Here is an 18,881-nt window from a genome sequence, read left to right on the forward strand (position 1 = left end):
ACCAAGTTTCAACCATTGTAGCCATGAAGGGAAATTTGAGATATTATATTTAAATTTAATAATATATTTTAATATTTTAATTTTATTTTCAATTTATGTATTATAAGTTTTATACCTTTATAGATTGAAATCTATAAATTTCTTTTATCAGAGATCTTAATAATCTTTCATAGCAGTTACAGTGTGTTAACAAAATTTTAAGATAAGAAATAATATATTTAAAATAACTTATAAATGCAAAATCTAAAAATTTGACTTATCATATTTATTTGGTCTATTAGCTTACGTATAGTTATTATTATCTTACGCATAACACAATCAATTAGATTGATTAAACATGTATCTTTTTTTTTTCTTTTTCATTTTCTTTTGTCTTCTCCTCCTTTATTCACCCCCTACTCAAAGGTACCCGTTAATAAGTGCCATTTCACTTACTCTTACCTTTCTGACGAAAAATCAGTTACTATTGATAATTTTCAAATCAATCACAACTTTCCATCTGAATCAATAAATTTCTCACAATTGACTAACTAATCTTACTCCATAAAAAAATGTTAACTATAACGTATTTGTTAGATAATAGATTTTCTCTACAATAAATTAAACTTGAAATTATGATGAAATATTAGATACCATACGCAGTCCCCATATGAAGAAGACGTTTCAGTTCAAAATATAGTCCAAGTTCTCTTCATGTAAGGAGGAGGCCGGTCCCCTCTTTGTCGCTCTCTCCTTTTTCGATTTTTTCCCACATTCTTACAAATCCAAAGGCCAACACGTTACATATATGCATACAGTCGCTTTCCTTTTAAAACCAAAATCTTCTCTTCTCATTCATTTCTTCTAAAAATAATGCTTTAAGCTTTGGTTTTCGTGATTTGGGGTTCTTTCCTTTGTTGCTTTTGTTTGAAGTTTGAAAGAAAAACAGGGAATCGGATTGTTTGCTATATAAAGAAAAGCTTTAGCCTTTTGGAATTGTTTTTACTTCTTTGGTTCTTTGGACCTGTCCAAATTTATGACCTTGGGGTGATTCAGATTGGAATGTGAAATGCTTTAAGCTTTGGAGTGTCATCAAATTTATGTCTTCTTTGCTTTGCACTAATGCATTGGAAAACCGCATGCAATGTGCTGGGAACTCTAAAGATCTAAAGGTGCTTCCTTTGAATGGCTTCTTCTGGTTTAAGGTAAAGTTGTGGTATCTGTTCTTAAAATTCTGGGCTTTGTTTTGTTTCTTGTTTGGGCTTGATTCTGAGGCTGCGTTTCTGGGTTTTTATTAGGAAAAAATGGGTTGGTTTCAGTTTTTCATATTGTAATTAAGATGTTTAGTGTTAGATCTTTAATTCAATGCTATTATATATCATGTTTTGGTGTGCTTTTCTTGTTTTTCAACAGTATTGAATTGTCTTTTTCCATTACAGGTTTTGAGAGAATTGAAGATTGGAATTACAGGGTTGTAGCTCAAGTGAACTGTGTTTATTTGAATTAGATGATTTAAAGTATTCCAAAATAGCGTAAATCGAGTGAATGAGAGGGTAGCCAGTTCACTTGGATGCAATGTTGAAAGCATTAGCTCTAGGGCTGTTGATCTCTTGGCTGTTGGTTTCAGTATCATGTGCCGATAAGGGCCTTTCGAGGTGTAATTGTGACGATGAGGGGGGATTTTGGAGCATTGGGAGCATATTAGAGACGCAAAGAGCTAGTGATTTCTTGATTGCCGTTGCATACTTTTCTATCCCTATTGAGTTGCTTTACTTTGTTAGCTGCTCTAATGTGCCGTTCAAATGGGTGCTGTTTCAGTTCATCGCTTTCATCGTGCTATGTGGATTGACCCATTTGCTCCATGGATGGAGCTATGGCCCTCATTCGTTTCAACTGATGTTGGCTCTCACCGTGTTCAAGATTCTCACTGCGTTAGTCTCGTGTGCCACTGCTCTTTCGCTTCTCACACTCTTTCCGCTGCTCCTCAAAGTCAAGGTGAGAGAATTGTTGCTGAAGAAAAAGGCTTGGGACCTTGGTAAGGAAGTCGGTATTATAATGAAACAGAGGGAAACTGGTTTGCACGTCCGCATGCTTACTCAAGAGATTCGTAAATTGTTGGATAGGCATAACATTTTGTACACAACAATGGTAGAGTTGTCCAAGACATTAGGTTTGCAAAACTGTGCCGTTTGGATGCCCAACGAGATCAAGACGGAGATGAATCTGACTCATGGTCTCACAGGAAGGAATTTTTCGTATAATTTTACCATTCCCATCACTGATCCGGATGTTGCGTGGATTAAAAGAACTGAAGGAGTGCATATCCTCAAGCTAGACTCAGCGCTTGCTACTTTAACATATGGAGAGTTTGAGCCAGGACCGGTGGCTGCAATCCGGTTGCCAATGCTTCGTATATGCAATTTTAAAGGGGGAACTCCTGAGCAAGTTCAGACATATTATTCGATACTGGTATGTGTTCTTCCAAGTGAACAACAAAGGTCATGGAGCAACCAGGAATTGGAGATATTTAAGGTGGTTGCTGATCAGGTGGCTGTTGCAATTTCTCATGCCGCAGTTCTCGAAGAGTCCCAACTCATGAGGGAGAAACTTGCAGAGCAAAATCGAGCTTTACAGCTTTCGAGGGAGAATGCTATGAGGGCAAGCCAAGCTAGAAGTGCGTTTCAGAAGGCGATGAGTGATGGAATGAGGAGGCCTATGCACTCGATCTTAGGCTTGCTTTCGATGATGCGAGATGGAAATTTGAATAATGATCAAAGGAATATTGTCGATTCAATGATGAAGACCAGCAATGTACTGTCGACCTTGATAAACGATGCAATGGATATTTCAACAACAGATGGTGGAAGATCACCACTGGAGAAGAGGTCTTTTCGCTTGCATTCTATGATAAAAGAAGCAGCTTGCCTTGCCAAGTGCTTGAGTGTTTATCAGGGTTTCGGTTTCTCAATTGAGGTTGACAAGTCCTTGCCTGATATTGTTTTTGGTGATGAGCGAAGAATTTTTCAGGTGATACTGCATATGGTCGGGAGCGTATTGGATAGCAATACTGGAGGGGGAACTGTAATATTTTGGGTGTTTGCAGAGAATGGTAGTCAGGAATGGAATGATCAGAGACGAGCAGCCTGGAGGCACTACCCTTCTGATGCAGATATACTTATTAGGCTCGAAATAAAGATTTCCAAAAAAATCTCTCAATCTGAAGGCTGCTCCATGTGGGAGGTGCCAAGCAGTAAAAGCAGATACTACAGCCATGGAGCTGAGGAACGCTTGAACTCCGGTGTTTGCCAAAAGCTAGTGCAGGTAAGAATAGTAAGTTTTTATCTCATGAATAGCTGATGGTACACCATGGATCTGTTTTCAGCCGTTTGCTCATTGCATGTTTGTGCTTGTAATGCTTGTTTTTGTTATATTGCATGTTTTACTCGTATGAGTTCGAAGTTTATCGTTTCCTGACCGAATGATGCTATGCGCATATTAGAATGATCTTTCTGTTTCTTTCCAAAGTTTTTTTCCACTGCTACTTCTTCATAGTTCATTTCTTATTATATGAACAAAATTTGCAGCTGATGCATGGGAAAATCTGGGTAGTCGAAGATCCTTTAGGTTCTACTCAAAGCATGGCACTTGTTATCTGGTTTCAAATCCGACCACCTATCAGTACAATCACCAAGTCCGGAGAATCCTCAGACCAGCCACGCTCCAACTCTGTTTTCAGGGGATTGCATGTTTTACTTGCTGATGACGATACTGTGAATCGTGCTGTGACTGGAAAGCTTCTTGAGAAGTTGGGATGCATTGTTTCTGTTGCGTCATCCGGATTCGAGTGCTTGAGTGCTATTGGGTCAACCACATGCCCATTACAGATTATCATTTTGGAGCTTCAAATGCCCGAGTTGGATGGATTTGAAGTTGCAACGAAAATCCGTAAGTTCCATAGTCGGAGTTGGCCGTTGATCGTTGCCATGACAGCTAGTATGGATCAAGAAATTTGGGGAAAATGTTCACAAACCGAGATGAACGGAGTTATTCAAAAGCCAGTGCTATTACATGAGATTGCAGCGGAGCTTCGAAAAGTCCTAATTCAGGCTAACAGAGTCGGATGACAACAACATTGCCGGCTCCTTCAACACAACCACCGTGCTTCCTGCAATGTTGCACTCAACACAATACTCCTATAAACATAGATTACATGCACAGTGCAAAGCTAAAGTCGCTTCTGCAGTACAGCTAGTAGAGCAATCTCGATTCGAGGAGGAATCGAGAGCTAGCTCTCTAATATAGATGCAACTAGGAAAATTGTAAAGGCTGTTCTTTGCCTCTGAAAGTATAGTTGTATGAACAGATTGCGTTAAGCTTTAAATGATCGTTTATACATTGCATGTGCAATACATCGGTTTTCGACTACTGGAAACGGCGATCTACTGACCCAAAAATGTGAGAATGTGTTTAGTAAATTACATTTCCTGTTCTCTATTCAACTGGTTGAATGGTGGTTCGATAGTAACTTAAAATATGAAAGCGATGCTCTTGCACTATGAGACCGATCGATCTGATTCTGGCAATACTGTACATTATCCGACAAAAGATAATTTTTTTTTCATAAGTTATCTTAATTATATATATATATATATATTGAAAAGGTCATGGTTGCGTGGGAAAGATGGAAAAGGAATTCCTTTTGTTTGTAATTTTGGTATGCCAAATGCATGCACCACGCACTATAAGCACATGCATAAATCTTATATCCTTCGAATTTCATTTTCATTTCACTAAATTCAGGCCATGTGGATTCAATCTTATCCTAAAAGCTTCTGTGTTGGGAAAAATATGAAAATATTTGTAAAAATATAATAAAAATAATATATTTCCAAATAATTATAATATGATCATATTATAATAAGGTAAACTACATGTTTATTACTTCAACTAATATTGTTGTTGTGTTTTGGTACCAAACTTTATTTTTTTCTTTTTAAAATCATACTTAACGTTTAGTTTAAGTTTCATTTTGATATCCTTTAAAAACCTAACGGAATTGTTGTATGTGGCATATTTTATGGGTAAATTACATCATTCCTCACTTATCTATCTTCTCACTCTTGTTTTGGTCAATAAAGTTTAAATTTTTTTAATTTAATTACTCAACTTTTAAATTTTTATTGTTTTAATCACTCTAATTTATTTTATTAATATTTTTTGTGACATGAAATTTTTATTATTATTTTATTAATATATAATTAAAATAAAAAATGAATTTAAAATTATTCCCAAACCCAAAATTATACTACAACCCCCTCATATTAATAAAATAAGTTAGAGTAATTAAAATACGAGTAGTTTGAAAGTTAAATGATTAAACAAAAAAAATCAAATTTCAATGACCAAAATAGAAGTGAGTAGATACTTGAGTGATGAATGAAGTAAATTACCCATAAAATTTTAGCGGAGGAGTATTAAAATAAAACGTAAGCTAAACGTTAAGTATGATATAAAAAATATTTAAGTATTAAAACATAACAAAAGTAAAATGTATAATTTACCTATTATAATATAAAATTTAAATCAGGGTTTTCGTGTAATACAACAATTTGACATTGGATTTTCATTGGGTCTAGGAGTATGGGTTGGCGGCAGGACTAACTAATTTAGGGACTTCCAATTTTCAAACATGGCAAAAGGTTGATCTAATGTGGACTTAACTAATTAATAACATTATTAATTATTTAAATCATCTAGGGGACATTTATTTTTTTACTATAAAATAGGATATATATTAAATTAGTTTAAAAAATCTCTTGCATTACAATGTTTAATATACAATCAGGATATTCACACTCATAATTTATACTTTAAATTATACATTAAGGACTAGTGGATCAACTTATAATTTCCTTTACATTACTTAAATTAGATAGATACACAAATTACCGTTAATATTTAGAGCTTATTGTAGGTGAAACCCCACCATGGACAGATCAGCTTTAGGTGTCGTAAGTTATGAATATTTAAATAATAAAAAATTTAATAAATGATATCAATCGACTAATAAGAATTTGTAAACACATTCAACATCCAATATATTTACTCTTTTCACATCCTTCTTGTGCATTGTTGTGAGAAGCAAATTAGTTACTATCAATACATTTATGATTACTACATTCAGATTTAATTATTATAATATAAAAATAAACGGATTGATATTCATAGTATATCACAAATAAAAAAACTGATAATCCAAATCTACCCAAACCTTGAACTTGGACATTCAAGATCTCGAATTCGAGTATATACCTAAACATGCCTTATATATTAAATTTAATCATTCGATTAAAGTATAAATTAATCAATTTTATTGGCGGTCAGCTTTTTATTAACCCCAAAGACTTAAATCAGTGGATTCTCTTTCAAATAATTGCAAAGTCTCACAATCTAGAAGAAAAATTCAGCCTATGTGTGCAAAACAACAAGTTGTAGGGTCAATGTGACAACATTTGGGAAGACAATTGGAACAGAAATGGAGATTATATTTGTTTTACTTATCTTTTTTTTTTGTTGATAAAGGGACATAATTGATCAAAGTTGAGGGTCCATTTGATTTTTTTTGTGTTTTGAGTTTGGAGTGTTGCTTAAATTAAGTGTTTTTATATTAACTATGACATGTGAATTCATGTGAAGAGGGTCCTCTATGCTCTCTTTACTTCTTTATTCTCTCAATTTTTTAAATAGTATAAGATAATTAAAATGTAGTATTTGTTTAGAATGATTTTAATCTATAAATAAGTTATATACATCATGCAGATGTAATTGTCCGAATTCATAACCTCTAGAAAAAATAATGTTATATTTTATCACTAAGGTCATTTAATGAATTTTGTATTCTCTTTTATATCTTCTATGTTGATATATAAGTTGACATTTTATTTATTATTTTTTCAATATATCAATCATTATTGTTAGTGTGTAGTAATTATAGTCATTAATTAGGTTAGTTATATTTATTATTAGGGATAACCAAGGACGAACATAGTAATAATGTCAGGAGTACAAATTTAAAAATTATATTAAAATTTTTGAGGGAGCACAATTAAATAATTAATAGAAAATACAAATAAAAATTTAAAATAAAACATTTCATAATTTATTAATCAATTTAGAACAAAAATTATAATTTAAAATATTGTGTATAATTATATTATGTTTTTAAGTAAATAAATAAAAATTATTATTTAAAAATCAAAACACAATATTTATAAATTTATATATAAACTTATTTTTATTTTTATTTATTTATTTGTTTGTCTTCTCAATTTCCTTAAAAATTTAGAGTTATATATTTTAGAGGGTGCACAATTAAATAATTAATAGAAAATACAAAGAAAAATCTAAAATAAAACATTTCATAATTTATTAACCAATTTAGAACAAAAATTATAATTTAAAATATTGTGTATAATTATATTATGTTTTAAGTAAATAAATAAAAATTATTATTTAAAAATCAAAACACAATATTTATAAATTTATATATAAACTTATTTTTATTTTTATTTATTTATTTGGTTGTCTTCTCAATTTCCTAGGATTTTTTCCTGATTAATCCGGACCGAGCGTGTCGTATACCTAATTTTGGTGAGTGAGTATTCGAGCGAAAACTTTCTACATACACAAGATCTCGAACTCAATACCTACTTAAACGATATCAAACTGCTTATCATTTGAACCAACCTCGTTGATCTATTTATATTTAATTACCATCGTTCATTGAATTAATTTTTATAAATATTTTATTTTTACATATTTTAATAATTAATAATGTATTTATCCCAAGGAAAAGTTTTGATAATAAAAGATGTGAAAATCAAGTATTTTTAATGAAGCATATGATTTGGTTTGATATGAATAGGAGAATTAGGTGAACTGAGAAAATTGGGCAGTGCTCATTAAATCGTGTGATATTGCAATTGAGCAAAAGTCATTGCAAAATCAAATCAAAATGATTTCCTTCCATTACAATTTTTTAATAATTCAAATTATAGTGGATCAAGTTGCATGCATTTATCGAATTTGATGAAAGCAAACAAACAAATTAATTAAAGTAGTGGATGGGGTGAAGTGTAAATCAATGAAAACTTTTTGCCTTTTCTATTTGTTTTCTTTTCCTACAATATATTAATTTTATTTATTTTAATGGAATTAGAAAATTATCCGTTCTACCATTTTGTCTCATATTGATTAAATATATAATTACAGAAAATAAATGTTATCATAAATAAAATGATTGATAGATTTGATAGGTTTATTTCGATAAGTGTAAAACAATGGGAGGTATAAGAATAAAATACAAAATATAAATATTATTGTTTGTTAACTTTTTTAATATGACATTTTAAATTAAATAATTTTAAAATTTAAAAGGATCATATTTAACGGGACATAACACGTGTTTAGATTTTTTAAAAATTTAAGACTTTAATTATAATATTATACATAAACTTTTAATAATTAATTTAATACTAGGCCATTGACAAAAAGTGGTGATTTGTAATTGGGATTTGTGACATAATCATTGTTTCTATAAAAAAAAGGGACTTAAATAACTAAACTAAAAATAAATTATGTAATATTAAACATGACACAATCATATAATATAACGAGGGAACAAAAAATGTATAATAAAAATACAATAATAACACATAAATATAATTAAATCTATATAATATGAATTGTTATTATATGCTAATCAAGAATGCCTACAAAGATTACAAGAAAATAATGTTATTTATGCTTATTCTTTGATTTATTAATAAAAATATATCTCTCTCCTTAATTAGAATTTTTTTAATGTTTTTATTTTATTATTTATAAGGTGAATTATAAATTTCATCACTCAATTGTCTTCTCACTCTTATTTTGATCATTAAAGTTTAAAAATTTTCATTTTACTCGTTGACTTTTAATTTGCATTAATGGAATGGTGATAAGGCAATCATATCTACCGGTGTGAACTGCCTTTTATAGATATGGAATTTATGTGTCATTCATGTCATTTTTATTTTTTACTATTTTATTATTTTATCTTTTTCATCTAAATATAAAAACTTTACAATTTCATCATTGTGTCACATTAGCGTTGTAATTATCACTTTTTTGATATTTTATCTGATCATTTAAAATATCAACGAACTTATATAATTGTCTTATCACTCTATCAGTTTAAATTTTACTTAAATCACTTTAAAACTCATAAAACTCAACCTTAAACCCATAATTCATGAAACCCTAAAACACTTTGATAGATAATTTGAGTAATTAAAATTTAAAAGTTTATTGAATTTAAAAAAAATATTTCAGTAATTAAAATAGGAGTAAGAAAAAATTCGAGTGATAAAATTTATAATTTACCCCTTATTTATATTCGAAATTACATTTGACACTTTAGAGGTGAAAAATGGGGACACGAGCCATACTGCCCTAGAAGAAACTGGTTTGGTTAGATAAGACATGTGGTGGGCAAAATGCACTGCTCCATTCAGAGAATTAATGCATTCCAATTTAGAAAATAATTGTATGCTTTTGCAGTCTGGTGATAGCATAAAATGGTCTGTTTAGACATTTTTTTGTTTTTTGTTTTGGTTTTTCCTCTAATTTCAAGATTTCATCTTGACTAATTTAGGACTCGTGTATCACACTTGATTTTAGTAAACGGGTCTCACACCTGAGAACTTATTTAAGTGATATCAAATTTCATACATAAAAACTGAAATTCAAGACATTATTTAAGTGATATCAAATTGTTTACATCTTGAATCAACATCAATTGATTATTTAAACAGATTTTAATTTACAGCAAACTGTGTGAATATAATATATATATAGAGAGAGAGAGGTTAGTTAGTGGAATAATTTATAATAATAAAATTATATTAAATGTGACAGGTCATAATTTTATTCATCATGTATGTGTCTTGGATGAATATATTATTACATAACCATAACCTCCAAGAGTGAACTTAAAACACTATAGTTAACACAAATATAGATATAACAGGATATACCGATGATATTAGATAATCACACTTTTTAAAATTTAAATTTTTTATATAATTTGAATACTTTTATATTTATAGTTATGATTTAATTTTATATTTTTAAATTTCTAATGTAACTTTTAAAAATTTACATATATAAAATTCTACTCGTATATTTAAATATAGTATAAAATAAGTTGATCCATGTCTACTAAACTAGAAAATCAAACACAGAAGCATGAAATGAAATGAAGGACAGTTCCTTCAAATTCAAAACAGTCCATCATCTATGCAACTAATTACCCGAGTCATAATCATTATGTAGGATATAATAGTAAGATATATTATATTTTTAATAAAAAATTCAAGTTTTAATCTTAGAATTTTAAACTCCGAACATAAATTATAATACGGACATAAAAATACTAAAAAGTTAAGCAAAAATCCTGTTTTGAAATTATCTTTCATTATTAGAAACATAAAGCAAAGCAAAGGGAGATGGTTTAATTAATATACAATGAGATCACCTAGGTTTTTTGTTTTGTTTCACAAATCTTTAAATACGAAAACACAAACATTTTTGAAAGATCTATGACATTAGGTGATCTCTTACATATATGAAGCTATGGTCTGGAATCATTAGTAAGGTGGTCGCGCATGTGCCCAAGCATAGGCATCATGCCCTAGTTGACCTCCATTGGAGACTAAATTAGGAGGCAACTTTGGAAGTGAAGATGGATCAAGTAGACCTGCCTGCGGGTCGTTTCCGCTTCTGATTGTCGGCGGCGGAGAACCGGTTGCTCCATTGTGGATCTGATCTCCATAGCCAACACCGCTGGCAGCTTCCTCTTCGTCTTCTACGGGCAATCTTTCGTAAGTTGCGTTGGCAAATGTCGCTGCAATGACCATAACAGGCCCTGCTGCCACCAGTGAACCGACGACACTTCCGCCTACTACTTGTCCTTGACCACCGGCTAGGTATACGGTAAGCCCTGTCGAGCCCGGTGGTGCCGGTCCAGGCAAGAAAGCTCCGGTCAAAGACAAGATTTCGAACCTCCCTTGGAGGGCAACCACGGCTCCGGGTGCTGCCGGTTGTCTAATCGTAACGTTCGCGACCGAACCACTGCCGCTAAGAACGCAGACGCCGCGTTGTCGTCTCCGGGCGAATTGAGCTATGCTTTTGGCTACATCAATACCACTCGCAACTTCCATGACGTGACTACGGAGCGCGTTAGGGCTATCCCTAGTGACAAATATGGGTGGTTTAGGCTTGTTCTTGGAGCCCGGAGGTCGGCCTCTAGGTCTTCGGTTGCCGATCTCGACAGCCCCCTCTTTGGGTTCGTCTCCGGTGTCCCTATCGTCGTCGTCATCGTCGGCGTTGCTCATGTTTTTACCCACGTCGTTGATTGAAATCTCTAGGTCACGTTTGTTCAAGGCAGCTGAATTGCCTGCAGGGTCCATAGCTTGTAGATTCACTTGATTAGCCCACCAAAGATTCGCCATGGATGAGCAAATTGAACTCGAAGCTCAAGTAACCCGAACAGCTACAAAAAACAGAAGTACTAGGTCGATGTTTTCACTTTGTCCTAACAATTTCCATTAAAGGGTTTAAGAATATAAAAGACAAGAGATGTAAAAACAAAAAAGAATTAGATGCAATTCCGGACTGGGAATCAAGTGAAGTGAGAAGAAGAACATAAAAAAGAGAACCAATTAAGCTCTCTGTTGAAGATCAACGGCCCAGAAATGTTTGAAGAAAAACAAAGAACATTTTGGTAGCATCAAAGAGAGAGAGAGAGGGAAGAAAGAGAGAAAAGGAAAGAGAAAGAATAAACTAAAGCACTAAGATATAAATTTTGAAGCGTTCTTTTAAAAAAAATAAAGAGAAAAAACACTAGGTTGAAACTGTGTGCTTTGTTTTGATTTGGAGGAGGTAGGCACCATGTGTTTAATACATTGATCCAAAAATACTCATTTTTATTGATCGAGTATTGTTGGTCAAAATTTTCCAAATATAACGTAAATGAAGAACTGACCTATAAAATACAGTTTAAATAATTATAGATCATATTTTATCATATTCTAATCGACATGTTAAAGTTTAGTTTAGACGATCATCAATTTTTTAATGAAAAAATAAGAGTTTGAATATGAGCAGTCATGTGACTATTTTGTAACTTTAAATAATTATGGTATTAAACAAAGCAACACCCTATAATCAAAGAATCATTTTGTAATTTTTAATATTCGAATGACTCGATAAAACTATACTTTATAATCGGAGACCACTTGTATACTTCAGTCTAATTAATATATATTCTGATCTAATTCAAAATAAATTTAGATATGATTTATATGTCATAACATTTATATCAAAATAAAATATTAATTAACAACACCACAAATGCATATTTTATGCATGTTTGATGAAGTTCAAATCTAAATATTTAATATTCCAAGATGATTGGCACTTTCTCAATTGAATTAGTACTTTTTATTTCCTAATATTTCCAAGTCAAATAAAATAAAAAGTATTAACAAAATAAAAAGTGAACAGGAAAATAAAACTGAGAGTGCTTAATTTTTTTAATAATGAAAATCACGTTTTGTTAACTTTTGATTTTTTCTTAAAAAATCATTTATTTTGGAAAATATTTTAATATTATATGATGGATTTTTAAAGTTTGATGTACTAGTATAACACATCAATAATAAAGAAACAAACAATTAAAAAATCATTAAATTAATCATATGTTTATAATAAATTACATTATAAGATATTTAATATATAAATTAACGAATTTGTTAAACGATTTTAATAGTTAAAGAGAATATTATTCTGCTGAAAATTATAATTTTAAATTTGAATTGTTGCATTTAGAGAATATATATTATCAATAACTATTTTTTTAAACAAAACTGTCTTATAATCGATCATACTTTTAGAAAAATATATATAATTTATATACATAACAAAGAAGCATGAAATTTATATAAATCATTAGCTTTAATGAGCAAATAAAAGATAACAATACCTTTAGAGGGCTTTGGAAATTAGGGTTTCATGGGGTAACGTGCGCGTGCGGCAGGTGGGGGGCACGTCGTCGTCTCGTGCCCCAATTCTTTTGTTTCTTTCTATTTTGCACTTTGTTTATTCCATCATTTCTACGCATATTCGTATGTTTAAACATTTGACTTATGTTTAAAAAATATTATGTATTCAAATATTATTATTTATTAGAATACTTTAATTACTATTTGATACATTTTATGTTACGATAATCGATGATTAAAAATGAAATTGTGAACCATAACACAAATCTATATATAAAATCTCGAAAGGAAAAAAATCATGAATAAAGAAGATAAATAAAAAAAGGAAATAAAAGTTATAGTTTAATTGGAATACGTCGAACTATAGGAATGACTCGAGAGCCTCTACATCAATTAGGAGGGTTCGTTATTTGATTTTAGCCGAATTAATAATCTGAATCAAATTTTAATTCAAATAATTGATCGGAAGACCATATGTTAGACTGGTCAAAAAGTAAGAAATTTTATAAAGTTGGGTTATCAGTTAACTCATATACTTAATCAAATCAGCCAAAAATATTAAATATACTATATATATTTTAAGCTTAGACTCGTTAAGAATTAAGATATAACTATTTTTAATCACACTAGATCTATTAAACTTTAAAGATCCAATTAACTTTTAACCTAAATAAAAAAATTACCTAAATCAAACTTAAATTAATCTACTAAAAAAACTTCTAACAAATTTCGATTAATTCAAAAACTGAGTTATTTTCCCCAAGAGCTCACATCAACGAGAACAGGGACGGAGCTAGGATGAAATATTGGGAGGGACAATGTATCTAAGTTCAAAATAATAGGGATTTATTATGTACTTAATCTAAAAAATTGGAAGGGTAAAATTCTAATTTTACTTAAATTTAAATTAAGAAGAACCTAAAATGCTACTAGACCAAAAATTTAGAAGGGACAAGAGCCCCTCTTACTCTCTATATACATATGTCCCTAGACAAGAAAGTTTGGCAATTGGCACCTCGATGTCGGCTTTTCACCACCCCACCAGAGACTGTAGTATGTTTCATGGGTTGGACTGTTATCCCATTAAAGTGGTATGTGAGTTGGGTTTGATTAACAGTTAAAAAAAATGGTGTCAATTAAAATTTGATTGATTCAGTTATGATACCGATTGAATACCTCTAATATCTACCCCATATCTCCACTTTACTCCCAATTTCTATATTCACCAAACTGATTCGCATCAAAAACTTTTCGAACCAGAATATAACATAATTCGAATTACAAATGAAGGTGAATACGAATATTACTCATTGATATCTATTATCCAAATGCCTAAACATCACAAAATTGCCATATACATCATTAGCCTGTCACGGTTGATATAGAAAGAGCATCCAACCCTACTACATGGACAACCAAACAAAACCAAACACTTAACAACCTAAATCATCTTACATATAATAATACCCATTTAATTCACACGGATTTTCACTAATTGTGCAAGTTGTAATTTGATTTAACGGTTTTATTATTGTTTATGACCTGCGTTTTCCTTTTAGATTATATGGAAAGAATAAAGGGTTGAGAATCATAACTCGAAACTGAATTAATCCATATTCAAAGTCATATGATTTTCAATTATTATACGAATCTAATGACCTCAGTGATTAAAGGAATAAGTGTTATCCCTAAAAGTATTATATTTGAGTATGACATTTACGTGAATATTTAAACGTTCATTCTCAAATGGTTGAAAATCTTTTAAATAAATATTATCTTATAATCATCTCAAATTAATAATTTTTTCTTTCAATTATTCAAATCAAAAACTTATTCAAATTAGGTTGAAAACCCAAACCCAAAATTCTTTCTCCTTATATGTAAAGGTTAAAGTTGTTATTTAAAAGGGGTGGTAATGAATAAAGAAAGCGTTGATTACAAGTTCCACTATTCAATTTTTTTTTACTTCTATTTTGATGGTTAGAATTTAAATTTTTTAATTTAATTATTGATTTTTTAAATTATTCTCTTAATCACTAAATCAAAAAACGATACGATGATATGTAAACTTAGATACCCACAAAAACTGTGAAAATGATGTTTTAAATTTCTATATAAAAATCATTTTTTTTTCTTTTTCTTCCACACATTATAATACATTCATCTTTCTGAGAAAATACTTGTAGACTTTTGTATTCCAAATATGTATATATTGACTATTGATTCCATATTTCCACCGAATATAATAAGTTAAACATATATGTGGAGAAGAAAAACATATAATACATGTCTTTGATATATATGCCTTTGTAGAACATTAGACCGACTTTTAGATATCGAATAAAAATTGTAATTAGTAATTAAGTTGAATTTTATTATAATTATAATAGTTAAAGATTATTTAGTAATCGAGTTTATTTAATAAATAATATTTATTTTAAACAATAAATTTTATAGAATTAAATTTTTAGTGATTAAATATTTAACTCTATAAATATGAAGTAGATCTTAGCCTTTAAAATTATGATAAAAATATTTTAGAAATATGTAATTCTTTTTTTATCTTTGCAACTTTTGAGATTTCTGTTGAAAAGATAATTTTATAGGGACACTATAAGAGTCGTTTGAGATACACTAAATTTTAGAATATATATATAGGGTATAAGATACATGATATATCATATATTTATATTCTTGTTAATCTCTACGTTTATAATAAGAAAATTGACAAATTCATATGATTTATCATAGTAAAATATGAGATCTAACAACCAGATCTATTCAACTTACCAACTTACGAGTAATAATAATTACTCTATGTCAAACACTATTAATTTTGATCGTTAAAAATACCTCTTGATCACGACTGTGAGACAAATCTTCTCTCCACTTTTCTTCTCCTTCTTTACCCCTATATCTCTTTTATGCCTTCATCTGTCTCGCAATCCATTTAATCCCCCGTTCAAATTCATCAATTCTCGTAATTTTAAAATATTTTTTCAATAATACAATGGTATTCTCAGTTTTAATATATATATAGATTTTTGTTATTATATTGTTTTGATTACTTTTAATATAAAAAATGTTTTTATATAAGATAACATTTATGACATATTTTCTTTAAAAGATGTTCTTTTAAGAAATTTATAATTAAAAAACAATTCTTATATAGTTAATTATTATTTTTTTATTATTAAATTTTGAATAAGAATTGTTTGGCTTGAATGTTGTATTTTGATAGACATCTGCAGTTGAGGTTCGAAATCGGCCAGCAAATACAATGTTACTCGGATTTGTCCGCACGCATCATATACAAGTATATTCAATAGTCTCTCATGTATTTCTAAGATCAGACACAAGTACTTCGAGAAAAAAGAATGATCGAAATAACATCGGAAATGGGATCGTCGCCATGCCGGATAACTAATAAGTGGTTGTCCTCAGTTGTCATCCAAAAGGGAACAAAGAAGGCGACACTTAAAATGATGATGCTAGCTTCAGTCAGCATGCAATGATAAAAAAAGGGAACCATATAGATTTCAGGAGTGCTCAAAACCAATGATGCTATTCATTTTGCATGCAAAAGAGATGGAACTTGTAAAGAATGTACAGACTACAGAGAAACATATACAAATACTTCTGTTTAAATAAATCAATTGGAATTATATACGAAAGAAGTATACCTTCGGAGGTGAATACATTAATCGAGTCGAAGCTTCGATTACGGGAAAGCTTTTCGATGCGTATGTTGGACCTTTAACTGTGTCTTCACATGGCCATTGAGGATCAAGAAAAATACTCTACAAGTCTCTACATGTTAATCGATGTATGAATTTCCATATTTCATTTTCCATTCCATGTAATCCTCGAAATCGAAACTGCTTGTGCAATCCAGCAGCATGTTTTGCTGATGTTCGTAACGACATATAAATTCAACCCAACGGGAAGTTCACAGATGGCTGCTTCAGTCTTTTCTCTATCGGCAAAATACAATGTCTGGAGGAGGAGAACATTTGTCCGAGCACCAATTTGCTGCTGCTCTAAATTTCGCTCACTTTGCCATCGGATCATGTTGTGTGCCAAGGGGGCAAGCCAACTTAGTATCCCATCCAGAGTTTCTTTCCAATCGTGAGCCAATGGAGCATCGTATATGGCCAAGTTCTTGACGTAGGACTTGAGATTAGTCCTCAGCGACAGTCTCAAACTTGTCGGCAACATCTGATACAGGTCGTCTCGAGCTTCTTCTCCGACCAAATGAGGGTAGCGCTGTAGCTTCTCGATGACGATAATTACGTTGGAGTAATGCAAGGCAAGAGCAGAGCCTCCCACAGTGGAGGGTGAAGCTGGCATATACCGCTAACCTGCTTTTAGGACCAAATTGTGCATTATTCAACACGCCATACTTGGACTGTCTGTTATCTCCATTCAAAGGAACACTGAGTTGGGGCCGAAGAAATGGGGATGCATTCCGCCCCTCTTTCTTCAGTCCATTGTTCACAGCACTACAGCATCCCGAAATCTGGCTACGTCGATCAACGCTCCCATTATCATCATCTTCATCACCGTACCTTGAAACTGAAGAATTCAAACTAAGGCAATGTGTTAAAAATTTCCCAGGACTAGTCCCACAATGGAAACCGAAATCCTCAGCCCGAAACAACCCGAGCTCACCCTGTCGAGAATCAATCCCCCTATGCTTCAAACTCACTCCCCTCTTCTCCATCACATTCCCAAGCTGACCACTACCAACACTACTACTCTTACTAAGACCCCGATTCAACGGCTTTGAAACAAAGACTTCCTCTCGATCACGGAAACCACCATTAACCCTCCCAAGGACACTATCCTTTTCCAAAGCAGTGTCCCCAAAAACAGCAAGAATCCTAGCAAAAATAGTACAAACAGTCCGAGCCAACAACTCGACAACCTTATCAAATGTCTGGTTCCAAACTGAAACATTCTTAAGATGCCTTACATCTTGTCTCTGCCAAATCAATTTTTGCTCGAAAGCTCTCTTACTTTCCTCATGTCGGTTTACTTAAAACTTCTTACTAGCTTGTTCTAATTCATTCAAAACCTCCATTTCAGTATACAAATTCGCAGTCGAATTAACAAAGCTTTCCATTCTCTTAACCATCCCGTCCATATCCTTGACTAAAAACCCCCAATTCTCTAACATCAATAACCCCACTCGAGAGATCACCATAGACATGCTCGAAACCTAGTAAAGCAGGTTCATTACATTTCTTGCCTAGTCTAGAGACAACATGGGCGACCCTATTTAAGTCGTCGAGCTTTTCAGCTAAAACAAGGGCGAGAAGGTGATTCTCATCGGAGGAAATCAAAATGGAAATGCCTTGGGAGTTTAGGGTCTCGGATTTGAGCTTGGAGATCTCGAACTCAGACAGGGATTTGTGGAGGTGGTTGGACTTGGACATCACATTGGCAACCTCGAAAGACAAGATACCGACAGTTCCGTTTTTTTTGGGTGCTGGGTTGTTGTTGTTGTTTTGGGTGTTCTTTATTTTGGAAGGGTCGAGGAGGAATGCATGTTTGAGATTGGAACTTACCTGGTTTCCCATTTTGAGTATCCAAGTTTCTGCTACCATTGCCGGATAAAGTTTCGAGCTTTGTTTTATGCCTCTGGGGGTTTCAACAGCTGAAACTGAAATTCTCCTTGAGCATTTAAAAATGGGGATTTTGAGTTCGTTTCAGTTTGGGTTGAAAATTAAAAGACAGGAAACGGACAGGATTGAAAGAAGAAAGAGAGGTGTGGATGTTTGAAATGAAGAGGTGGAT

The 18,881-nt window shown here is 31.7% G+C and overlaps 2 protein-coding genes and 1 pseudogene across 3 annotated transcripts; 1 reads left to right on the forward strand and 2 right to left on the reverse strand.

The window, feature by feature from the left end:
- The first annotated feature begins 843 nt into the window (after window positions 1-843).
- On the forward strand, window positions 844-4,404 carry LOC120208219 (protein EIN4-like). 2 transcript variants are annotated; one of them, XM_039207545.1, is made up of 3 exons: window positions 844-1,184; window positions 1,419-3,309; window positions 3,564-4,404. In XM_039207545.1, exons 2-3 carry the CDS (start codon window positions 1,555-1,557, stop codon window positions 4,101-4,103), a joined length of 2,295 nt encoding a protein of 764 aa, XP_039063476.1. In that variant the 5' UTR covers window positions 844-1,184; window positions 1,419-1,554; the 3' UTR covers window positions 4,104-4,404. The 2 variants fall into 2 exon arrangements, with proteins under 2 accessions (XP_039063476.1, XP_039063483.1); XM_039207552.1 differs by having other exon boundaries at window positions 1,419-3,300.
- A 6,142-nt stretch (window positions 4,405-10,546) lies between these two features.
- Window positions 10,547-11,856, reverse strand: LOC120208110 (AT-hook motif nuclear-localized protein 20-like). The gene has a single exon (XM_039207465.1). It carries the CDS (start codon window positions 11,529-11,531, stop codon window positions 10,668-10,670), a length of 864 nt encoding a protein of 287 aa, XP_039063396.1. The 5' UTR covers window positions 11,532-11,856; the 3' UTR covers window positions 10,547-10,667.
- Window positions 11,857-16,820: 4,964 nt separating this feature from the next.
- LOC120208236 lies at window positions 16,821-18,881 on the reverse strand (annotated as a pseudogene).

Source organism: Hibiscus syriacus, unplaced genomic scaffold, assembly GCF_006381635.1.
Source record: "Hibiscus syriacus cultivar Baekdansim isolate YM2019G1 unplaced genomic scaffold, ASM638163v2 tig00000538_pilon, whole genome shotgun sequence".
In the NCBI taxonomy this organism is placed as follows: domain Eukaryota; kingdom Viridiplantae; phylum Streptophyta; class Magnoliopsida; order Malvales; family Malvaceae; genus Hibiscus; species Hibiscus syriacus.